We start from the raw sequence: 24,192 nt of genomic DNA, 5'->3' as shown, positions 1-24,192 counted from the left end.
AGGATCAGGAAATTTAAGACTAAGATTCTTTCAAAATTAAATACACACACGAAAATTGGTCATGGTTACATCTTCAGATGTCTTAGTTTCTGAAGAAAATGCATTATTGCCATCAGGGAAAGCTGTGTATGGCCCTCTCTTGGTCCCCTGGGCCAGGTAATAAATTACTCTGGCTTCCCAGTGGCTGTAATTGAGTCACCTCACTACAGAGTCGTCCTGTGATTCAGCCCTAATCATCTCTCTCCTCTTTTGCTAAGAAGACAAAGTCAGGCTGAGATAACAAAAAGCACAGAGCTGTTAAATTTTGCTGACTTCTCTTCCCCTCCCTTCCCTAACACCTGACCCCATGTTTTATAGTGATGTTCTTGCTGCTCACAGAGTAACTCATGTGATTTCTGCCATGTGAACATGAGCTAACACATCCTTTCATGATCCTGAGAAGTAATAAACACATTTCACATTGTGAGCCTCCTTTGGAGAATATACCTGCGCTGTCTGCCTTATGCCAGGATGATGCTTAGAAGCTTTTAGGAGCTTTGATTCTTAAGGGGCTGAGAAGAAAGAAAACATAAACCATCTGGATAATCAGAAAAATCAGAAAATGCATGTAAGATGCAGAAGGAGTCCATGGACAACTATCTGGCTTTCAGGAAGTTCCATGTGGCACAGTGGGTTAAGGATTCATTGTTGCTGCAGCTGGTGCCAAGGCACAGGTTGCAGCCGTGGCTTGGGTTCACTCTCTGACCAGGGAATTTCCACATGGCATGGATGTGGCCAGAAAGGAAAACAAACAAACAAATAACTGGCGTTCATTGAAGCTGTTCTGTACTTACTCATTCTACAAGTAGGTGCTAACCAGAGAACAGCCAGGCTGCCCAGAGCTGCAGGGAAGGGCTGTTAGAGGAGACAGACCTAAACAGGTCTCCTCTAATTGAGAGGAGGAGATCTAATTAACTCATTAATTTAATTGAGTGAGTGTGTGTGTGAGTGTGTTTGTGAGTGTGTGTGTGTGTGTGTGTGTGTGTGTGTGTGTGTGTGTGTTAAGTTGGTCTAGGTCTCTAGTTAGTTCAGTCAGAACCACGGGGCCCATCTTCTGTGCTACAGAACCCAAACAAGACATCTGTAATCCCACCTGGAAACTGTCATATGCTAAACATGGGAGTGCCAGGCTCTCTATTTGTCTCTTCACATTTAGAGATCTGAAACAGGTACACAACTGTGCATCTGTTCTAGTCACAAAGACAAGGATGTGGCTTTATTGGTACTTTTCAATCGCAAAGGAAGTAAGAAAGAGAGGTCACCCCCACTTTCCCCACACACAGCGGAAGTCACTTGAACCATCTGGATCCATTGCCCAGGATAAATAGGCTTCATAATTAAAATGCCCATAGAAAGTGTAATTCAGCCGCATGTCTTAGGGGGCACCCTGCTTATTTGCATGATTGCCAATTAACTGAGCTGTGTATTCTTGTCTAATCCAACATATTGAAGAACTACTTTTCTGGAGTTTATTTACCATCAAATGGGTCATTCTCTTGAATTTGGTGGGGGAGGGGAGGGGAAACAGCAGTAGCAATGGTGTAAGATCTGCATTTCCTCAAAGATGTGATAAACTAGCATCTGGTCACCTTGTTTACTTCATTTTAATTGTGTGTGTGTGTGTGTGTGTGTGTGTGTGTTAAAGTAAAACCATTCATCATTTTCAGATACAGCTTTTCACTCATAGATCAAAAAGCAGATTGACTACACCTGTGCTGTCCAATATGGTGGCCACTAGCCACATTTGGGTATTTTAAATCTAAATTAAATATAATAATGTAAAACTTAAAATTTGATTCTGTGCGATCAGTGGCTACTGTATTGAACAGCCCAGTTGTGGAACATTATCATCACCAGAGAAAGTGCTTTTGGACAGTGCAGTACTAAGTATTTCAAAAGTGTTTATGATTTTATTTCAAGAACTTTGATCACCTCGGTATTTTTTACATGCTTGGGATTTGTCTGTTAATGGTATTTTTGTTTCTCTGTTTGCTTTCAGACATTGCCCTGGGACCTATGGACGGTAAGAGTATTAAAAACTCTGTATTTTGATGTATGTGGATCACTAGACATTTGAAGACCTTGTTGTATTTTATTTCATTTGTGATGGAAAGAAAACCCAGATTTTTTTAAAATTAGAGTATAGTTGCTTTACCGTGTTGTGTCGATTTCTGCTGTACAGCATAGCGACCCAGTCATTCATACACGTGTGAGTGAGTGTGTTTGTGTGATATATACATTCTTATTCTCATGTTATCTTCCATCATGGCTTGTCCCAAGAGACTGGATATAGTTCCCTGTGCTGTACAGTTAGACCTCTTTGCTTATCCATTCTAAATGTGATGAGAGTGTAGTCCCCTATAACAGGCATCAGCTCCCTGGTGGTTCTGAGCATAACCTGCACACGGAAACAGTGGTGGGGAAAAGAGAGTCAGTACCAGACCCCTGGACAAGCAAGAATTCAGTGTTGTGTTCCTTTTCGCATCTTCCAGTGGTTATTGGTAGCCGGACGAAATGTTATAGTGAAGGACATGCATACTTATTACTCCTTTTAAATAGGATACATGAAAATTATGGATGAGGAAATGTAAAGGGTGAGCTAGTCTACACAGGGAACTGATTTTTGTTATTTTCAATGAAGCTTACTCCATGAGGATCTGAGCTTTAGAGCCAGACAGTCCTGGATTTGAGTCCAGACTCTACTTCTTATAATGATATCACTTTGAGCAATTTCTAAAACTCTGGACGCTCACTTTTTCTTATCTGTAAAATAAGGGTCATGATACCTACCTCAGAGGGTTGTGTGAAGGTTAAAAGAGACAATATTTGTAGGATAGCCCAATGTCAGGCATTTATCAAAAAAAAAAAAAAAGGTAGATAGCACTCCTAATGTTGTTTATTCACCTCATCTGATGTGTAAAGGTGAATACTTCCAGAATTTAGAACTGAGAACAAAACAGAGTTTTGTGGCGGTGATATCTGTACTGTGAAATTAAGAAATGGCTACACCCCTATAGAGCCTCACACCCTGTGGCGAAGGGCCTTTTTCTACACTGTCTTAGAAAAGCCCTTGGTCTTGTGGTCTTAAGAACTCAACTTGAGTTTCACGTTTTTGTCTTTTTTAGTGAGACAGGAACAGGAAAGTTTGATAGATCTAACCATTCATGATCCTGGTCTTTTGAAGTGACACAGCTACTTTCTTTCCTTAAAACAGAAAGATTAGGGTGGAGGGATGTACTGGGGGCTTGGGGTTGGCAATGTCTGGCCAATGGGGACCTGCTGTATAGCACAGGGAGATATATTCTGTGATAATCTTATATGGGAAAAAAATCTGAAACAGAATGGATGTGTATACATGTATAACTGAATCACTTTGTTGTACAACAGAAACTATCACAATATTGTAAATCAGATATACTTCAATAAATATTTAGAAAATGAAAAAAGATTACCTAAAGCAAAAACATGAACCCTCCCAAAACAGAAAGATGACTGTCCCTTTCCCTTCCACAGGAGCTTAAAGCATCATGGAAAGCTCTCAAGAGAAGAGCTAAAAAATGTTGGAATGAAAACACCTTTTACAGAGAGCTGGTTTTACTTACATATTCATAAAAAGGGATACATGAGTTGACATTCAGAACATTGAAATTCTAGCCTCAACTTTGTGCTAATATTTTTTTAATTAAAAGAGCAGTGCTAATTTTTGTTATTCCAATATTTGATATCTTTAGTTGAAGCTCTAACATGCCTTTCCTTCCCTAGCTGGGAAGGGTAGGGAAAGGGTGAAGGTACCATCCAGAAGGAATGCTGACTAATTCAGAGGACACACCTGCTAGGAAAGGTAACAGTGACAAGATGGTAAAACAGTAGCTTCCTGAACACAATGGCTTGTGTTTATTGATTTTCTTAGTTCCCCAGTGTTTCTTCTTTGTGTGCAGACAAGTCTTCTGGGTTAAGAGAAGGGCAAGGACAGTCCTTCAGGCAGTCAAAGTGTTTAGTCCATCAGGTCATCCTCCATCCAAACACCACCTCAAAGGCAGAACCAAGGGCAGGATGAGTTTGGGAAAGATTTTATTCTGAAGTTGTATCAGAGCATAGGATGCGGTGTAATTTTGTGGCTGCTAATGCTTGCTCTTGTTCTGGCATTCTCAGGCTTATCTATTTGAAACATTTCACTTCAGAGTCTGCTAAAGCAAAAGTCCTGTAACAGCTGTAAAACATCTTTGTTGACATTAGAAAATGACAGAGGCTTTCTTCATGTTCCAATTGTGTAGTCTTAACAATAGTGGAACAAAATTCATTCCTATTAAAAATTGCAAAATTTAATTTCAAACCAGTAAAAACCAAAGCCTTTAGCAGAATGTTGACTTTGGACATCATGGGATTTTAATATGCTGGGAAACTTACTTCTATTGCCTTATGATTGTGATTATTATTATTATTTTTTTTTACTCAAACAGACAAGCACTGATTTGGTACAGCCGGTATGTAAATATCCAGAAAATTCTGGATTTTTTAAATTTAATGTGCATTGTATACTTCGTATAGTATCTATAATGAGCTTTTTTCTCATCACATTGCTAGTCAATAGATGTAGCCTTAAGCTATTTAATTTAAATATTCTCTAGCTTTGTTGAACTGGTGCTACCCTACTGAAGAGCTTTGTGTTTCTCATCAAATCTTACCATGATCTATTTCATCTTATGTTTTTGTTTTTTTTTTCCTTTGCTCTTCTGCATACTCTAAAGACTGATTCTTCAAAAAGTCTTTCCCTGTGTAACCTGATCATGGAGGAAACTCCAGAGAGTGGGTTGACCGAAGAAATTCAAAGATCTCAGATTGATTTAGGTGCAATTATTTGGGGCACTGATGTTAGTACAGACAGTGTCAGCCAGGAAGTTACCCATGGTGAGTCGCAGGAAGACTCTGCATGTCTCTCTGAAGCAGAGCAGGACTTGGGATTATCCACCGTCATGCTTCCTTCTGTTGACCTTGCCATTGCTGCTTGTGTGGAGATGGAGCATCCTTGTGATTTACCTGACTCAGAGACACCAGCCATGGAAACTGGTGGCCTGGTCAGAGAAAGTCAAGAAGATGTTAAAAAGCCAGAAGAAGAGGAAGAAAAGCAGAAGACAGAAGATTCTATCTGGGCAGGTGTGGAGACATGTGAAAAGGTAGAGGCTGAAGCTATTGGTGTCAGGGCACTAGGAGGTACAGAGAAATTTGAAGAGAAAACATGTGAAAGTATAGGAAACAGGATAGTAGGTCTTCTTAAGACAGTAGGAAAGCAAGACCAGGAGACCTTAAAAGTCAGTGAAGAGGAGACTAGGAAAGATCTAAGTGCTGAGTGTAAGGAAAGGATAAAGACCAATGAAAAGTATCTTGAGCAAACTGACATAATAGAAAAAGACATGAAAAGCGTAGATCAAGCAGATGAGTTTAGTGACAGAGACCAAGAGCTAGATGGAGGGATTCAAGTAGTAATAAAGAATTTTGAAATCACAGATGGCTCTGGAGCTAAACCTGCCAGTCACACAAATATTTTGAATCTGCCTCCCCATACTGACTTTGTATCTAACACTGAAGATGCCAACCCTGGGGGACGGGATTTAGCTGGAAAAGACATAAAGAAAAATTTAATAGACCCTCCTAACCATGATATAAAGGATCACTCAGCACAGGGCAGTGCAGATGTTGAAGATATTCCATGTGAGGCTGTGTTACATGCTCTTGGACGTGACAGAGATGGAAATCAGGCTGTGGTTTTATCAATAAAACATGAAGCAGCAGCTCATTCTAGGACAGACCTTAATTATACCCTGGAAACTAATACAAACAGAAGAGACTGGTGTTTGTGTAAGGTTGAAGATGCATTAATAAAGGGACCTGAAAGTACAGTGCCTGGGAACCATAGCCATACCATTAACTTGACAAGAATTGCAAAAGCAGACTCTTGGGGAACAGATCCAGGTAGAATCTGGCAGCCAGACTTGGATTCAGCAGTGAGTAGTGTGGATATATTGGAATTCTCTGGTATACCAGATGGTCAAGAAAGTGGATCTGCCAGTTGTCTTGATTCTATTAACCACTGGCCTATCAGAGATGTAGGAGGCATAGATAATTGTTGGGAGCATTCAGGTATAGTTGGGAGCAAGAAAGAGCTAGGCATGGACTTACTAGCAGATGTAGTGGGGGAACAAACCATTACTAGCTGCTGGGAACAAAGCCAAGAGTTAGCTAGAAGGTTGGTTCTGGGAACCTCCCATAATACTAGCACCGAAAGTTCTACTAGTTCCCAAGACAATGACACCAACAACTCAGATTTATCTGAAGATGAAATTGCTAACCAGAGATATGGATTGTTGTATCAAGAAATAGAGGCTGATAAAGAAGAGGTACTTATCCCAGTATGTAGTATAGACTAGCCAAAGACTTCTGTAGGCTCTGTTTTTCCTAATGTTTCTCATCTATTTCATGCATCACAGTCTTCTCTGAGGTCTGTCTCATCTCCTTAACATATTTTCATGTACCTCTTGAAGTCTGTGCAAACCAGACACAAATAGGTTGACCAAAAACAAACAAACAAACAAAAAGGAAACCCCAAACAATACCACAAAAAGAAAGATTACATTAGAAACAAATGAGAATCTATTTTACCATCCCATTTACTGTGTTTATTCTTTCTGCTCTCATTTTTACTGTTCAAGCACTAATATGTATAGAACAGACTAATTTACTGTTCCTAAAATGATGCCACCCCAATGAAAACACATGAAATGTTTCTCTTCAGGCCCGCTGCAGCTATAAAGATTCCTAATAGCAGTTCATCAAAATACTGGAAATACTTCTAGCGTCTATTGATGTCTAAAAAAGACCTATTTTAACCCCTCATGGCTCTTATTTGAAATTATCTTATTCACCAAGTGGGCTTTGGTCAGTTCTGAGCCACATACCAGCAATAATGGTAAAAATAATCCTTTTTTCGTCAGCCTATTTAAAATAATACAGTATGGCCTCTTCAATTTCCTAAGCACTTTCATGCACAGCAGCCTTTTGTATTATTTTAAAATTTGTGGTGGTCTTTACTTTCCAGTTTGTCTAATAGACATTTACTGATACCACAAGAGTAATGACAAAAATAACATACTCTTGATTTCCATTTCTGTTTAGGCTTCTGGAGGTTCATTTAATGGTTTCACCCAGGTAAGAAATTGATTTTCTGGCAAAATACATCTGTTGAAAATGATGCAAAATTTTAGAATATGGACCTCTGGTCACTGGAATAGCATAATGTTTAAGAATGTTGACATAAAATTTGACCCCACTTCTTGTGAATTAAGTATTGAAAACAGTAATAGTAGCAACACTGCAGGGTTGTTGTGAAAATTAAATAAGATATGTATGCAGAGCAATTAGCTCAGCAGCCTTGCACATACTAAATGCTCCATGACCATAGTTAGCTATTATTAATATTATTAGATACTCCTAGGGTTCTGATGATTTCTCTACCAGGAATTAGAAATTGTCCTTATTTGAGAGCGCCCCTAGATTCTACTGTTCGAAAGAGGAGATAGGATTGTTTTGAATTAATGAACTGTATCTTTAGAAAATATAAGAGATTTTTAGGAACTTCCCTCTGAGGATTCATATAAGGGCCATACTACACAGAATCATATTTCTTCACTGTTTCTTAAGAACAGAGCCATTGAAAGGTAAGAAACCATAGGTTGGCTCTCGGCAATAGGAAGTATTTTCCTTAGAATGCTGAGAAAGAAGGGCCACACATGGACTGTCCCATACACTGCATATGTCCCAACGGGTGGACAGTTGTAACCCATGTGAAAGGCAGGCCACATGGCTATCAAATTCATGGAATAAACCTGTTCAAGAGAGACTTCAAATATATATTTGTCTGTGATGAGTGCTTTGTCTCAGAATTTAGCCATGAACAATTTTGAATTTTAACATTTAGAATTTTTTTTAAAATGTTTAAATCTGTGGCTCAGACCCACTCAATTCTAACTTGGTGTTGGACATGCAGAGAGAAGCTGCAGATTGAAGATGCCTCTGAAGACACTGCCCTTTGCTTTATGTTTCTCTTTGTAGCATCAAATTCTGCTAGCTCATATTTATATTTAGAAAAGCTGCTGTCAAAAATTATCTTTGCAATTTTTGCTTTTTTGGATTTAAAATAAAAAGTGACTTTTAAAAAAATTTTGTAATCTATGTATTGACACAATTCATGGGAGCTAATTTAAATGATAGCTCTGTTGCTTTTTTTTTTTTTGCCAAATTAACAGAAACCCTAATAATTTTGAATCTTCTACTTTATCCCCAATTTTCAGCCCCAGGACACTTCATTATTCACAATTCAAACAGACCAGAGTATGATCTGTAACTTGGTAAGTCGATTTTAGTTTGTGTTTGGGGAAGTGGTTACCACCGAGTGTTCCAAGGTCGACCACTGTGGGTTATTTAGAGCTTGAACATCCAGAGTGTGATTTCCGTAGAGCAGCCCCCTCTTTTCTAGCACATAGGAAGGAGTGCTTCTGAAAAAGCTCGGTGTGACTTTGAATGTGGTTGCTTTTGTTGATAAAGGCAGTGATGCCAGCAAAAATCAAGGTCTCCTAATTAGGGGCTTCTGTGGAATACAGTATATCCATCAAGAGCATGGATGTTTCTGCGTGACTCACACTACAGGATTGAAAATGAAATGGATTCAAGAATTCTTGCTTCAGAATAGATTCTTGCTTTTCCTTGAACCGAAAGCTACCTCATTTCTTATCTTGTCCTTTCATTTTGTGAGTTGTAGAAAGAAGTGACGCATGGTAGAAATGGGATTCCTACTTTGCTGCCAAGTGAGATGAGATCAATGCTTAGCTAGGGCGTGAGTAGGAAGCAGAAAGCTTACTCCTGGTGTTAGAGGAGATTCTTACAAGATTGGGCATCACAGGAAACATTTGCAGCAGCTGCTTACTAGTAAAATTGAATGAGGAGGCCTGGAGTGATGTCTCAGTGACACACTACAGAGAATTTGGACTTTTTGAGGATTAGTTCATGAAGGTTCTTTGTAGCTGACTGGTTTTCCCATGGGAATGGCATTGAATTATTCCAGCTTCTGGCTTTTCATTTGGAAATTTAGAATCGGGTTTAAATAGAACAGGTTTTTATTTTTTAGGTGATTTCACTTCTAAGTAAGGATTTCTGTTCTGGGGAAGTTTATTTTTGAATAAATTTAAATTTCATTAGTTTGACATTTTTCAAAGGTCAGTGGTTCTCTGAAACCTTGCCCATGGGTTTGTATTTTTGCCTTTCGGGTAACCAGGCAAAAGGCAGAGTCTGTGAGGCCGGTAAATAAAGATTTAAATGTTTAAAATTCAAATTACATTGGTCTTAATAATGGAGCGAGAGACTTATGTTTCATATACATTGGTGGTTTTCAGTCTAGGTGATGGAGTACTGATTCTGGAGGATGATATTTTTAATTATCATTTGTGAATGGGCTAAGAAAAATGGAGAAATACAAGAAAAGGCAATGGCTCATAATTAAATTCACACCTATTATTGTTGCCACAGTCCTGGCATAGAATCCAGTGGTCTTTAAGTTTCTCTGAACACCTCCCTGCCCTGCACAACTGGTTCTAGGAACTTCCATTGCTTGCCCTTCTCTCTCTTTTTGTTTTTATAGCTGCACTTGCAGCATATGGAAGTTCCCAGGCCAGAGGTCGAATTGGAGCTGCAGCTGCAGCCTACACCACAGCCACAGCAACACTGGATCCTTAGCCCACTGAGTGAGACCAGGCATAAAATCCACATCCTCATAGACATTATGTTGGGTTCTTAAACCCGCTGAGCCACAGTGAGGACTCCCCTTCTCTTCTCTTTATATGTGTTCTCTGAAGCATACACCTTTTTTCCATTGGGGAGCTTAGCTTTATCATGCCCAGCATTGTAGATGCTGATAATGTTGGCTCTGCCCTGTGAGGAACTAGAAAATCACTGTGAACCTCTCCCACTGAGTTGTGATCATACAGCATCTTTCCAGCAGCAAGATGATTTCCCAACATTGGTTCATTGACCAGTTTGAGCAAAGTGGAAGCTGAAGTTGGTAGTCAACTACACATCTCCCAGTCTGCATCTATGGCCCCACAGGACATCCCTTGAGTTCAAGTTTAAACCCTTTTGAATCTGCAAACCTTGCTCTGGGCTCATGGCCCTTTGAAGTTCTCACTAAATCAGCTCTCCCAAGTATGAAGAGGCAGGACCATAAGGCAGTCGCCATATTAAAATGTGACTATTAATCCCTCTCTCCCGTCACATCTACTCTTCCTCTGCATTGACCTACATTCCAGCTTATCAGAGGATGCCAGAAAATGTGCACCAAAGCTATACTACTGGTTTTGTTCTAAAGCAAGAATTCCATTTCCGAGTATCAAAACCATTGTGGCATCTTGCTGCCACTAATAAATACAGGCCTGTGCCTCTCCTTTGAATGTATAATGATCACTACTCCAGCAAACAATAAGAAGTCATTACCAGCACCCCTGGATGTGTGTGCTGTGGTATCAACTCATTTGCAGTGTCTGTCAGGGGAGGCTTCTTGTAGAAAAAAAGTGGTTAGAAATAGACACAACTTCTACAGGACTGCTTAAAGATCTTTCCCCAATGTTGATAACTTACCTTCTTTCTATTTTGACAAAATAGTTTCAATTTTATGTTATCTTAGAAGGATTAGAAAAGTGACTTCTATTTCTAAATTTGAGTTGCTGATTTTTATGCATAATCATGCTATCATGTTTCTTCTTTGCTCAACATCTAGTGAGTTCTATTTGTCCGCCCAGAATTTTAGTTGTTAACCTGTGATGCTATGTTATAATATTTGATGTGATATCATAATATAGTGGAAAATTCTTTGGACTTCCAATAAAGACTCCAGTGCAATTTTTTTTTTCATTTTAAGTTATCTTTGTGTTTGGTTTTTTGGGTTTTTTTTTTTTTTTATAATGTACACAGATATATTTATTTGATACAAGTTTTGAAACTTGGTTCCTTATCCATCACTGCAGACTTTAGTTCAGGGGGACAGCATCTGCATATGGGTTTCTTGGTCTTGGTCAGAGTGCCCTTCCTATCCTTGTTATGTAGGTCATTTGGTATCACAGAAAGTTATCTTGACTTCCAAAATGGTAAGGTCATGCACTGAGAGCTTGCCTGTCTTTTTGCAGCCATGAAAACGTTTTGCATTATGAAGACAGTTCCTTTGGAATAATGCAAGTGAAATCTTTTCCCGTAAAGATCTCCCAAAAGTAGATAAAAGTGAATTTTATCTCATTCTTTCTTAAAAATTGTCTCAGATCACCCTAAATGTTATAAAAGCCCATAAAAATATCAAGTCTGTGTCCACGGATCTACTAAAGTGTCCTTTCATTGAATTGTGAGTTTTGAAGAGAAGGGTGGCTTGACTTTGGCGTGTGTCACAAAGGAGGATATGGTGGGGGCACAAGACAGATATTTTGCATATTTAGCCAACAGCAGGCTATTTTTTTTCATTTTCTATAATCTCAGCATAACTTCTTCATCACTTACCTACAGCACTTGTCTTGTCCACCAACCTCAGTGGACTTAGGGGAGAACTAGGTGGCTTTTGACAGCTTATGGCAAATGTCTGAGAGAGGTTGCTGATCTCTCCAAAGTATATATTAGAAACTCACTACTCCTCTAGGAAAACGCTTTTAAACTTTCTTATGGTTTCAGTGCTCCGATGGAAAAAAATCTTAACATGCCTTCCAGTGGCCATCCATTTCATGAAATCATCATGCTAAATAAATGTGCTTACTCCTATGAATCTATAAATTGAAAGAGAGGAAACAATTGCACACCCTGCAGTAACATGCATTGGATTGTGGTGTTTTTTAATAGTCAATTGCTATTTAGTCTTTCTAATTTTAAAACTGAAAAACGTTTGGAGCTAAGAGATTTCAGAGGCTGGCTTCTGCCTATAATTGGCATCAGAACGGTATAGAGGTCATAGTAGGAGGAAAAGACCTCACTCTTGTCCACACAAGAACAATAGTCTAATTGGTACTACAGAGAATACTGCCCAGTGGTTCCTTTAACGGGTTAGTTCATTATATGAACAAGACTGATGGTGAGGGATTTTTGTTGGAGGGAGAAGTGGAAAGAGGACTGAACAGGAATGGATGAGGCAGTATCTCTGGTTTATATCTATGATTTGTGGTGGCTCCTTGCCAGGTGCTTGGGTCTGCTCCTCCTAGTCAGAGAGGTGGCATAGTAACTTTATAGTGACCTATGCGTACACATTATTTGGATCTGAATATTGGGATGACCCTTCATTTTTTTTTTTTGGCTGTACCATATATCAACAGAGTGGAGAAGTCCCAGAATTGTATTCCCCTGTGAGCTCTTCTTTCCACCTTTCAAAGGAGGGAGTTCCTGGGATAGCCTCTCTCTCTCTGCTCAGTAGCATAAAGTACCTTTTTTAAGACCTCCTATAGATGTCATAAGGAAGCAAATACTCAGAATGCTGAAAGTAAGTCAAGTCAGTAACCAAAATGGTAAGTAAGCCTTTGCCCAATATCAAGGGAAATAGCAGTACTTGATGATAGTAATGTGAAACTTCGTAAGAGTTTATTCTTAGTCTTTTCATCTCTGTAAAGACCCAGGATGCCAAATGTGAGCTTTTCCCAGCAAATATGTAATGAAGCGAATTGCCTCTAGGATAATGAAGAAAACTATAGTTGTCTAGTATTCTGTCATGTGATCTATTCACATGTTTAAACTTCTTTTCATCCTCAAAACAAATCACCAAAGGCTGAATCTGAACAGGCTCCACCCACAGAGCCGAAAGCAGAGGAGCTCCCTGCTGCTGTACCATCTGCTCCTGGACTGGACCTTGGACTGGACACCCGGGCTGAGGAGCCAGTAGAGGGGGCAGCGGTAAGCATCACCTCCATCCTACCCTCCACCCGTCTCCCCTGCCCCAGCCATGCTCATCTCATGATCCCATTTCTCCCTTCTCCTTCACGCTTCACTGGGACCCAATCACCTCCATATCTGTCATGCCTCCCCAGGTCATGTGGCCTTTATTCCTTTGGCAGTGAAAGTTCATTCTTTAATTTTTTTAAAAAGGAAGATACCGAGAGACCTGATCTTACTCTATCATATAGTCATAGGCTTGGTTCTCAAAAAAGGGTGCCTTGATTCTTTCTAGTACTCTCCCATTCAAGGTGGATAGGTTGTAAAAACTCACAAATAACCAGACTCATTAGTGCTGTGCTTCACCTCTGATGGCTAAAAATGGGCCTTCAATTAGGGACCAGCCTGCAGATGATACAGAAGGGTAATCACTTTGTTGGTTGTGTCTACATATTGATTCCTTGCAATACTAATTTTGTAGATTGGTTAAGATCTCATGAGGGATCCCACATTAAAAATCCTTGAATTGCTGAGGTTTCCTATGTGTACAACCATTTGCTCAAAATCATGTGTAATCCTGGCTATTTTAATAAGAGGATATATTTCGTGTGAAGGAGGAGACTCATCTGTCTGCCTGGAAACTTTTTCTTATCTTACTCCGATGAGCCCTGTACCACACCACAACCACGCCACATCGCAAATTGGGATGGGCTCTGTATGCACCATATTGCGTTGGATAGTTTAACACTCATGCAAATGTAGAATGACATCAAGGAAGATTTAATCCATAATATCCATGGAGAGTGACATAGAGTTTATTTACAAAATGGAGTTAAAATATCTCCCAAGAATTTCAATCCCGAGACCATTTACTACAGCTTTCCCAGAATCTGTACAAAGAAGGAAACCATTCTCCCTAGTCCCCAAACAGCATTGCCTAGATGAGATAACTAGAGAACTAAAAGTTATATCTCTTGCTGTTGGTGCCCTAGATTGTTTTACTGGGAAAAGTGTAGGTTATCTGTCAAATTTATCATTTATTAATAGAAAAAAATAAATAATAGGGCAAGCTAGTGATGCAAAATGCAAATTAAGAATGGCTCAAGAAAAAAGATCGTATTTTCCATGTAAAGATACAGAGTTGGACCAAGTTCTCTAAGGAAAACAAGAAATGTGTTCTGCTAGATTGAGTCCCTCCTGGAAGGGCTTCTTGCACTGACTTTAGACTGGGGAGTGCTAAGGCTCTGTGTTTCAGTATCCTGAGTTTTATTTCCTAAGTCTCTTTCCCAGATTCGCGGGTGATCTCAGTAACTCAGTGCAGAGGAGACATTATTTTCTTTGGGGGTGAGCTTAGCTTTAAGATGATTTAAATAACCAAGGATGGGAAAGATACAATTGGATTTTTGACTACTGTTATAATTAAGAAGAACCTTGATTTTTAAAAAGAATATGGACGACACCAAGGAGTTAGAAAGAAATTGGCTCGGTTCAGATATTGATTTCCAAATTGTCTCAATTCTGAAATGTTCTCATTAAATTTCTATTTTGAATAGCAGCACAGACTCCATCTTTACCAGTGCTTTTAAACCACATTGATTCAATGCCCCAGGCTCTTCTGCGTAAGGCTTAATGCCATAAGGCCCATGGTTTTGAGCAAGGGCATTCTGAAGTTGTGCAATAGGGCGGAGGTGGAAATAGGTGAGCTAACATGTTAAATACAGGCTCAAATGTTGAGTCTTCATGGTCTTGGCTACAAATCTCACACCCTTCCTTACTTAAACTTTAAAAGTATGTTTTTGTTTTTTCAAAATCTAATTTCATAGGTTTTAGATTGGTTAAATGTGTATAAAGATTTACAGGAGACTTTTCATCTTTTAAATCAGGGATGTACATATGGTATGTATAGTACAAGCATCAACCATGACTAGAACCAGCTTACCTAATGCTGGGGAAGGGGATATTTGGAAGAATTCTTCATTTAAAAAAATATTTGTCTCCTAAATCTTATACATGAACTTTAGAGAATAGAAAATGTAGATTCTTGGTGAAATGCAAGGCAATTTGGGGAATCTTATGGAAGCATTTAGGCATCTGCTGAGACACAAAAGTGATGCAGAATAAGGTAAAGAGCACACCGTGTGAGCATCCTCTTGTGAAAAGAAAAATTTTAAGCAGCTCATTTCTCCATCCTCAAATGGACTAAAAAGTAACAGTAAGAGAGGGTGGTTTACAGCAGTGCAACTTGCCTAACACTTGTCAAAGTGGCTACCTCTCACATTTAAACACATTTTTTCTTTTTTCTCTTTTGGCTGCCCTGTGGCTATGGAGTTCCCAGGCCAGGGAATCAGATCTCAGCTACAGTTGCAACCTACACTGCAGCTATGGCAACACTGGACCCTTACAACCCACTGTGCTGGGCCAGGGATCGAACCTGTTTCACAAGCATTCCAAAGATGCTGCCAATCCCATTGCACCACTGAATCAAAAAGGAATTCCCCCCTTTTTGAAAATTGACACATTTGGATGCAGTCAATTTTTCCCCGTGTTGTTCCTTCTACTTAAGAAAATAACATCATATAGAATGTATTTTTGTTCTCTAATTTTGCTTTTACAGCTTCTTCCTTCAAGCCATACTTAATATTAGAGTTATTTTTTCTGAAGAAAGGTGTCTTCTGTTGTGAGATGTGTGGTATTTAGTTGTAAAGACATAAAAATCTGCACTATGACCTGAGCATTAATTAACAGGCAACTATGGCTGTCATCAGTCAGGATGGGGTTGATGTGACCTTTTGGGGTCAGCATTTTTCCTGCTGAAATGTCACCACACGGTTTTTATTTTCGGTCTTGACAGAATGCATTTCATTTGAGGTGAAATTTGCAGTGGTTAAAAAAAAAGGCAAATGTAATTTCAAAAACAGGAAATTTCAGCAGTGGTTCACGAAGAAACTCCAGGCTTTCAAAAAAAGTTTAATAGTTACATTTCATTTTTGTTTGTTGTTTTACTCCCCACATAGCTAATATTGTCTTTAGTTTTTCCCTGCAGCACCAGATTTTACCAGTATATTTGCAGGATACATTTTAAAAACTATCACTTGTTACCACTATGTCTTCTCTAGCTCTTTCCACGTTATGTAAGGACTGGACATTTTCTTTAGGAAAAAAAATCAATATTTGCGTTGATATGTATCAGAAAATTAGGTTTAAAAGCAGATAAAAATGATTTTTATCTACATTTTTTTTCATTTTCTTGCAGAGAGTCCCTTTTAACTTTCTTTGAATTTCTGTCAGCTCCAATATTTTGCTCAAAATGATGTGAAGCAGACCAGTCAGTGCCTTTCCCCCCATTATTTTTAAAGAAACAATGTGGTATAATTACATTTAGGGTTAGCATTAATTTCCAAAACATGAAAGTGGGAGAAAGATCAAGGTAAATATTTTTAGAATAGTTTTTGAATCCTAGAAGAAGAAGCATTAACCTATTATTTGGGGTACTACTTTTGAGTTTTTTGTATTTTGTTTTCTAAACATTTCACCAAACTTAGGTTGATCTGTCAAGACCAATTTAAACCAACAAATATAAATGTGAATACACATACAGAGTTATGTAATGTAGTACATACAGTCTATCAACTTCATCTTTCCAGGAATATTTCTATCTGTGAGTAGAATGCATGTGCTACCTTCCTCCTCCATTCAGCTGGCATATATATATATTTGAGTCCTCTCTAGATGTCAGGCTCTTTCTGGATCTGGGGCATGCAGGGGATGCTGAAAGCAGATATGGCTCCTGCCATCCTGGCTGACACAGACTGATGCTGGAGGAGGCTGACATTGCACAGAGTCAGGGCATCCTTCTGTGAGGGGCATGAGCATGGGAAATGGCAGTGAGTTTTCTCCTGTGCAGCATGAACGTGAGAGCTCAGGCTTCCCTGTGCCTCTAGACTTGAGGTCCCACATGTCAGAGGAGGACACAGAAGGCCAGAGGAAGCAAGAGGAGGCTGATTTCTTGTCTGCCCTTCATTATCATAGAATTATGTCCAAATGCAAAGTTCTCACTCTGAATCATGCTTTAAATTTAAATAAATAAAGTTTAAATAGATTTAAAATTGAAGTTCTTTGGTGGCTCAGTAGGTTAAGGATTTGGCGTTGTCACTGCTATGGTTTGGGTCACTGCTGTGTGCAGGTTTGATCCCCGGCCCAGGAATTTCTGCATGCTGTGGACATGGTCTAAATTAATAAATATATTTAAATAAATATGCATAATTATATATATAATTATATGGATTATATATGCATAACTTGGAGATGGATGTACATTTTTACCTTTCTCAGAGAAAAAAATCTCACAGGAATGGTTATTTTCTCTGAGTTTGACTGCATTTCTGTTAGCAGCTAATTACATTCTCAGTGCCCCCCAGGCCACACAAATAGCTACCTTTTGTGTGTCCCATATTACCCAGCACAGATCTGGGTATATAATACATGCCCAGTAGATTCTGAGTATTGATTTGTTGATTGGTTTGACACTATAATCTATAGGTTCTGAAAGAGACTACATCCCAAGTCATTAAAATATGAATATTACACAGTCATTTTCTTTCCTTCCATTCAGATAATTTAATGCTCATATTTAGGAAAAGCAAGCTGCTTATTGTAATCAATGCAAGGCCAGCTTTCTCCTTATGCTGCACAGTTAGCCTTGTGACATCTGAGCCCTAGTTGCCACAGATGGAAAATGGGGTTAGTGACAGTTACCTTCGAAGTTTCCTGTGAGGGCTCTGAAATAATCTGTGTCAGTAATTTAGTGTCTGGCACATAGAGCTTCTTCCTCAGTCAGTGATAGTTGGATAATATCATTATTGTCATCATCTTCATGAAAAGTGGTTTTCCCCAGGATAAGCAGAAGTAGGTGCCGACCGTGCTGTGGGGAATAAGAAGGCAACCCATGTCGAAGATAACAGCCTCCCTTTTTGCCGCATGTCAGAAATATTAAAGGACTCTTATCTTGTTTAGACGCCTGTCGGCACAAATTTCCTCTTGATTCCCAAAGAAGCTGCATCCCATCAAAACCCTTTGCCCTTTCTAAGAAGATTTCCTTTCTTCTGAAGACCTTCATTTCAGATCTGTAGATAGGGAATTTTCCTACCTTCACTACAAGAAAGATGTGGGCATTCGAAGCATGCATCCTCCTCCTCCTTTTGGTCAAAGAAGCAAAAAGGTAGATGAGCTCCAGAGATAGGTACAAAGTTGACCCGGGTGGCTGGTCCAAGATCTTTCTGCTTCCCATCACACCAAGTCCTGGGGGAGATGGAGTTGGCCTGGCTGAAATGAAGGTAACAAGGTGGTGGGCAACTCCCCACACCTCAGCCTCACACCTCACAGAGCCGGTGGACTTGGCTTGGGCAGTTCCATCTCTGGAAAATGGGGCCAGTGTTGTTTCCATTAAGTATTCATCAACCACTTGCCAGCCACTGAGCAGCATACACGAGCCATCTTCCCTGCTTTCTGGGCTCTCCTATTCCAAAGCCCCTTCTCAAACAGACCCAGTGAGGATTGTATGATGTTATTAATTGTTCAGTGTGTTATAATTATATATGAACATAAACATAGGGTTTCAGATTGTTCTTCCACTTTTGAGGAGCCATTAGTAGATGATGAATACCTAGTGATTTTTTTTTTTAATGTGTTACTTTGGGCATGTACCTTTATTTTTAGTTAGGGGTAGGTCACATAACATAAAATTAGTCAATTTAAAGTGAAAAGTTTGGTGGCTTTAGAACATTCCACCACCTCTGTCTAAACTCCAAAACATTTTCCTCACCTTAAGTTAAAACCTTTTACCTGTAGTCTCCTCCCCTAGGTTCTGGAAATTGCCAATCTTCTGTCTATACGGATTTATCCATTCTGGATATCTCATAAATAGCTTCACACAACATGTGACTGTTTGTGTCTAGCTTGATGTATAATACTTTATGGCATATACCAAACCTAGTGCTTTGACTTGCTGGGTTTTGTTTTGGTTTGGTTTGGTTTTTTTTTTTTGCTTTTCAAGGCTGCACCCGCTGCATATGGAAGTTCCCAGGCCAGGGGTAAAATCAGAGCTACAGCTGCCTGCCTACACCACAGCCACAGCAGCACAGGATCCGAGCCACATCTGCGACATACACCACAGCTCACGGCAACGCCAGATCCTTCACCCACTGAGCAAGGCCAGGGATTGAACCCGCACCTCAAGGTTCCTAGTCAGATTTGTTTCTGCTGTGCCACCATGGGAACTCCTGACTAGGGTTAAGTATCCAACATTGCCTTGAGCTGTGGTCACAGATGCGGCTCAGATCCTGTGTTGCTCTTGCTGAGACTGTGGCATGGACTGGCAGCTGCAGCTCTGATTCAAACCCTAGCCTGGGAGCCTCCATATGCCGCAGGTATGGCCCTAAAAAGCAAAAAAAACAAAAAACAAAAAACCCAGGTTTTATAAAAGTACATTTGCAGACCAATCTAGCGACATTGGGTTCACAACTGGGCTGAAATCTGTCTTTGCAGACACCAGAACTTTCTACAACCAGTCCTTAGACTTGGTGTCTATTCCTGGTTTGTAGCTGAAGGGTCCACATGAAACAGAAGTGCTTGTGAGGCCCCAGTCTTGAGCTTCTCAGAGGCGACGTGTGTCCTGATCCTCCCCTCTGGCTGCAAAGCGAATATCAAGGAACATGTATTGGAAAGATCCCTGAATTCAGAGGCTGAAGCACTGGCTCCATGGCCAACCAGTGAGGTGGTCTTAGGGAAATCACTTTACCTTTCTCTGCCAGTTTTGTCATCCCTCCTTTAAGAGTTGTGTTTGAGGAGTTCCTGCTGTAGCCCAGCAGGACTGATGGCATCTCTGGAGCACCGGGATGCAGGTTCAATCCCCAGATGATCCAGTGTTTCGAAAGCTGCAGCATAGCTTGCAACTGTGGCTCTGTTTGAGCCTGGGAACTCCACATGCCACGGGGTGGACAAAAAAGAAAAAAAAATCATTTAAGGAGTTACCCTTGTGGCTCAGTGGTTTAAGGACTCCATGTTATCTCCAAGAATTGTGCTTGATAAGAGATATATTCTCTTCTCACCCTCAAATTTATTCCATTAAACAGCTGAGGATTTCCAAATCCTTGTGGTAATAAGAGCACCTTTATTCACATCTTCTTTTTCCACCTTCTGACGGCTAGGCAAACGGGGTCGTCATGGATCAGCATGGAGTAGGTGGTTTTACTTTCCAATGCCAGGGACCCGTCAAAGGCTGTCAAGTCAGAGGGTCTTCCAAGTGTGACTGTCAGCTGCCTACCCTTCCTCAAGATGCAGGCCTCCGACCGCCATCTGGTTGCCCAGGGAGGTGCATGTGGTTTTCTTAGCGGGGTCAGGATTGGGAGTTTTGCCAACAGAACGTGATGACATTGGGGTGGTGTGCAGGTCACTGTGTTTTGGTCTGGTCTCTGGGTGTGTTTGGCAGCCCTGTGTCTGCCTCTGCCAACCTGAGCCTGGACCTGCTACTCACGAGAAGGCAATCTGAGCAGTAGCAGCAAATGCCCCAAGAGACCATAGCAGACAGGGCGAAATGTTTATTGTGCAGTAGAGACATTTTCCTTAAACAGCCTCTTTAACAAGCTCTTTGCAACCCCTGCTGAGGCTGTCTTCTGTCGATACTTTAGAGACTAATAGCTTGCTCCTGCCATCTCTGAATGTGTACAGTGCACGATATTGACCTTTGCAGATGAAGCCACGTTTCCTACCTGCATGTTCCATACACTTGGCCAACAAATCTCTAATTAAAACTTTTAATGTTTTAATATGTATCACTATTGGACAGTCTGCCATGATTCTTAAAGGCCAGATCAACCAAAAGTTCATTAACTTTGGCATTCCAGCAGGGGATTATAATTTTTAAAGAAAGTATGGAGCTAATTCTGACAGATGTTGCCATGGCAATACCACTGCTGGCACCTGAGTTGCACCCAGACCAGGCTGCTAAAGATTTATATGGGGACTGCGGACAATACCAGAAGAGTAGATTGAAAAAGATGATTGAGATGAAGGCCAGGGGAAACAAAACCACTAAAATCCTTTGTTACAAAGGAAACACATAGTATCTAATGAAGTTTGTAACCCCAGGCGCCTCCTTGGACGGGAAGAGTAGATTGAAAAAGATGATTGAGATGAAGGCCAGGGGAAACAAAACCACTAAAATCCTTTGTTACAAAGGAAACACATAGTATCTAATGAAGTTTGTAACCCCAGGCCCCTCCTTGGACGGGAACACCATTGGCGGTGTGGTGTCCCCAGGTGAGCTCACCCCTGCAGTCAAGGGAAGTTATGACCTGCCAGGTTCAAGTATAGTTTATATGAAGAGGAGTATCCCTTCCAGCCTCCGTCTTAGTAGAGGAATCATTCTTTGGGGCCGTAATGACCCAGCTGCCTTTTAAGCTTTTCTTTAAAATGGGTCCTGTATCAACTGTATACCAACAAAATTAAAAAAAAAATTCTATGTAATCACACCAAAAAAAAAATCCAGAAGACTTTTGGAAATTTTGAAATAAATAAATGGATCCTGAAGAAATCTTGTGTTGTCATAAAATGCTTGTCTCTTCAGGCAAGTGCTCAAGTGGGATCCAGAATAAGGACTGGACAGGAAAAAGCAAGGGTGGCCTGGAGCCAGGCTTCCCACTGTGATGTTACCCTCCTTTTGTTCCTTTCCAAAGGCACTCAGGAGTCACTCCAGCTCCCACGCTTATTTGTGGAAGAGTTAGAACAAAAACCCAGGGTCCAGTTTCATTTCCGGTGCCACTTCCACTCCATCACATTCCCTGGGTTAGGGGAGCCCTCTGGTCCTTCCAGCCTTGGAATCATATTAGTTTCTGATTTGTGAACATAGCTAGGACTATGTCCAAGTGCCCGATTTTTAACTGTTCTCAGTTGTCATTCTGTAGTGCACTGGATAAAACCAGGAGATTGATGGATCTTTTTCCACATTCCCTTTCTGTACATAGCTTTCTAAACAGAGGAATCTAGGGGTTCCTGCTGTGACACAGTGAATTAAGGATCCGACTGCAGTAGCTCAGGTCACTGCAGAGGTGTGGGTTTGATTCCCAGCTGGGTACAGTGAGTTAAGGATCCAGCGCTGCTGCAGCTGTGGCTCGGATTCAGTCCCTGAGCTGGGAACTTCCATATGCCACAGGTGTAGCAAAAAGTAAAAAATAAAAAACAAACAACAATAGAATCTACAGGACTATTGGAAAAAAATAATGTGGACAAATTCTATCCAATCAGATGCTTGTCAACAGCGTTATCTTTGTAATCATATAATGTGTATCAGATAAGAGGAATTTCACTTATTTGTGGAGTCTAAAATATGGCACCAATGATCCTATCTACAAAACAGAAACAGATCACCACCAAGGAGAGCAGACCTGTGGTTCTCAGAGGTGGGGGGAGAGGGGATGGATGGGAGTTTGGGGTTAGCAGATACAACCGGTTACATTTAGAATGGATAAGCGATAAGGTCCTGCTGTACAGCACAGGGAACTGTGTGTGATTGGGTCACTGTGCTGTACAACAGACATTGAAGAAATGTTGTAAATCAACTATACTTTAATTTAAAAAAAGGAATTTTATGACATGTTTGCTTAGCTGCCCAGATATATCATGTCTATTAATAAAAGCTTTTGTTTATGATCTGTGAATCTTGTCTTAAAGATAGCATTCCAAGAGTGTAAGTGAATGCATTGGCTGTTTGCAAGAACACGCCTGCATTCTTCAGCAGTCATTGCTCATTTGGGAGTTATCAGTAGGAAAGTGACAGGTCTGTGGAGGTGCCAGGTCTCTGTGGAGCTCTGATTTGAGAGGTACTTTGTCTTCTTGGATGAGGGTGTGAAAAAAATACAAAATTTAGAGTTAGACTGTTCCAGTCCTGGTTTACTGATGGGCGAGTCACTTCAATTCTGAATATGAGCTGGCTTGTGTGGGAAATAGGAATATATCTTGTGGAATTGTTAGGCAAATAATATGGAAAAAAATGTAAAACACCTAGGATAGTACCTGGAGTCTTGTTAACCTGCCTCCAGGACACCATTGCCCAGAAGGACTGGCTAGTTTTTGTCACCCATTGTGTTCCCCTGCTTTGCAGGATACCGGAGCTGATGTCACATTGCATTCATCTCAGTCCATTTCCGGAAAATCTTGCTAAGGCAGTTAGGTGTTTGAAAGGACTCTGCCATGTATGCCACGACTGTATTACTTTCCACCAAGAGGATTGCTGAGACAGAAGATAAAAAGGCAGTAGTAAGATTTGTACAGTGTGATAAAGTGAGAGCCACTCACTTTATTAATAGAAGGGTCCATGCAGATCCCTGTGATTTCTCTGTGATTAATGTGCAGACTGATGATGATCAGGGTGCAGGCGCTTCATGGTCCTTGTGGATACAAGATACAGCCCAAGGGCAGGTAGAACTTTGTCTCTCTTTGCATTAGATGTTTTCCACCATAAATCTGTTTGGCCAACAGATAGTACAGTTTGGGCAGAAGTAAGAAAGTGGTATTTCCCTTAAAATTTCGAGTGAAGGGAAATTTTCTTTTTTTATGGATGCACCTATGGCATATGGAAACTCCTGGGCCAGGGACTGAATCCAAGCCTTAGCTGTGGCAACACTGGATCCTTTAACCCACTGTGCTGGACTGGGGATCAAATTGGGACCTCCACAGTGACCTGAGTCACTGCAGTCAGATTCTTAGCCCACTGTCCCTCAGCAGGAACAAATTTAGGAACATCAGCTATCAAGGGCATATGTGTTTTCAGCAGTTTCGTTCTTCTGCTGTCCCTGGATAATGATTTTTAAAAGCCCAATAGCAGCAGTAATCATTGTGATTTTTTCCTAGAAGGTATAACATCTAATGGTAGCAAGAAGAGTCTAGAAAAGACTAAATTTGGAGTTTAAATCTGCATTAGCTAACAAATTGGAAGGAATAAAAATAATCGTGAAAGGATAACTCGTAACTGAAAACCTTTTCATCTGTCCTTGATTTGTCTAGTGTTAACACCTAATCTGAACAAATGGATGTTTTTTGCCATTGAATTTTTATGTTGTTCTATTACTGCAGCTAGTAAATGTGCATTGGAAATATTTTGGGAAGAGTAGAAAATGTGGGAGAAAACCCAGACATAAAAGGAGGATCGAGGCAGCCTTGTTT

At 40.3% G+C, this 24,192-nt stretch overlaps 1 protein-coding gene and 1 long non-coding RNA gene across 4 annotated transcripts in view; one reads left to right on the top strand and one right to left on the bottom strand.

Moving 5' to 3' along the window:
• LOC146400096 (uncharacterized) overlaps window positions 1–24,192 on the bottom strand; it is a 127,007-nt gene that overhangs the window by 88,326 nt on the left and 14,489 nt on the right. The gene's annotated exons all lie outside the window — the stretch shown is intronic.
• Window positions 1–24,192, top strand: part of AMPH (amphiphysin) — a 172,193-nt gene that overhangs the window by 138,454 nt on the left and 9,547 nt on the right. Inside the window, exons 13-18 of one of the 2 annotated variants that reach the window (XM_084974427.1) lie at window positions 2,039–2,062; window positions 4,500–4,523; window positions 4,788–5,213; window positions 7,210–7,242; window positions 8,385–8,441; window positions 12,871–12,996. In XM_084974427.1, the coding sequence (XP_084830553.1) occupies window positions 2,039–2,062; window positions 4,500–4,523; window positions 4,788–5,213; window positions 7,210–7,242; window positions 8,385–8,441; window positions 12,871–12,996 (690 nt within the window). 2 annotated transcript variants of the gene reach the window in all.

This window comes from Sus scrofa, chromosome 9 (assembly GCF_054392235.1).
Source record: "Sus scrofa isolate SSC_HxYL_T2T_F1_AM1 chromosome 9, Sscrofa_HxYL_maternal_Yorkshire_Landrace_v2.0, whole genome shotgun sequence".
NCBI classification, from domain to species: domain Eukaryota; kingdom Metazoa; phylum Chordata; class Mammalia; order Artiodactyla; family Suidae; genus Sus; species Sus scrofa.
Note: the sequence above shows the minus strand (reverse complement) of the source record. Positions and strands in the feature narration are given on the sequence as shown.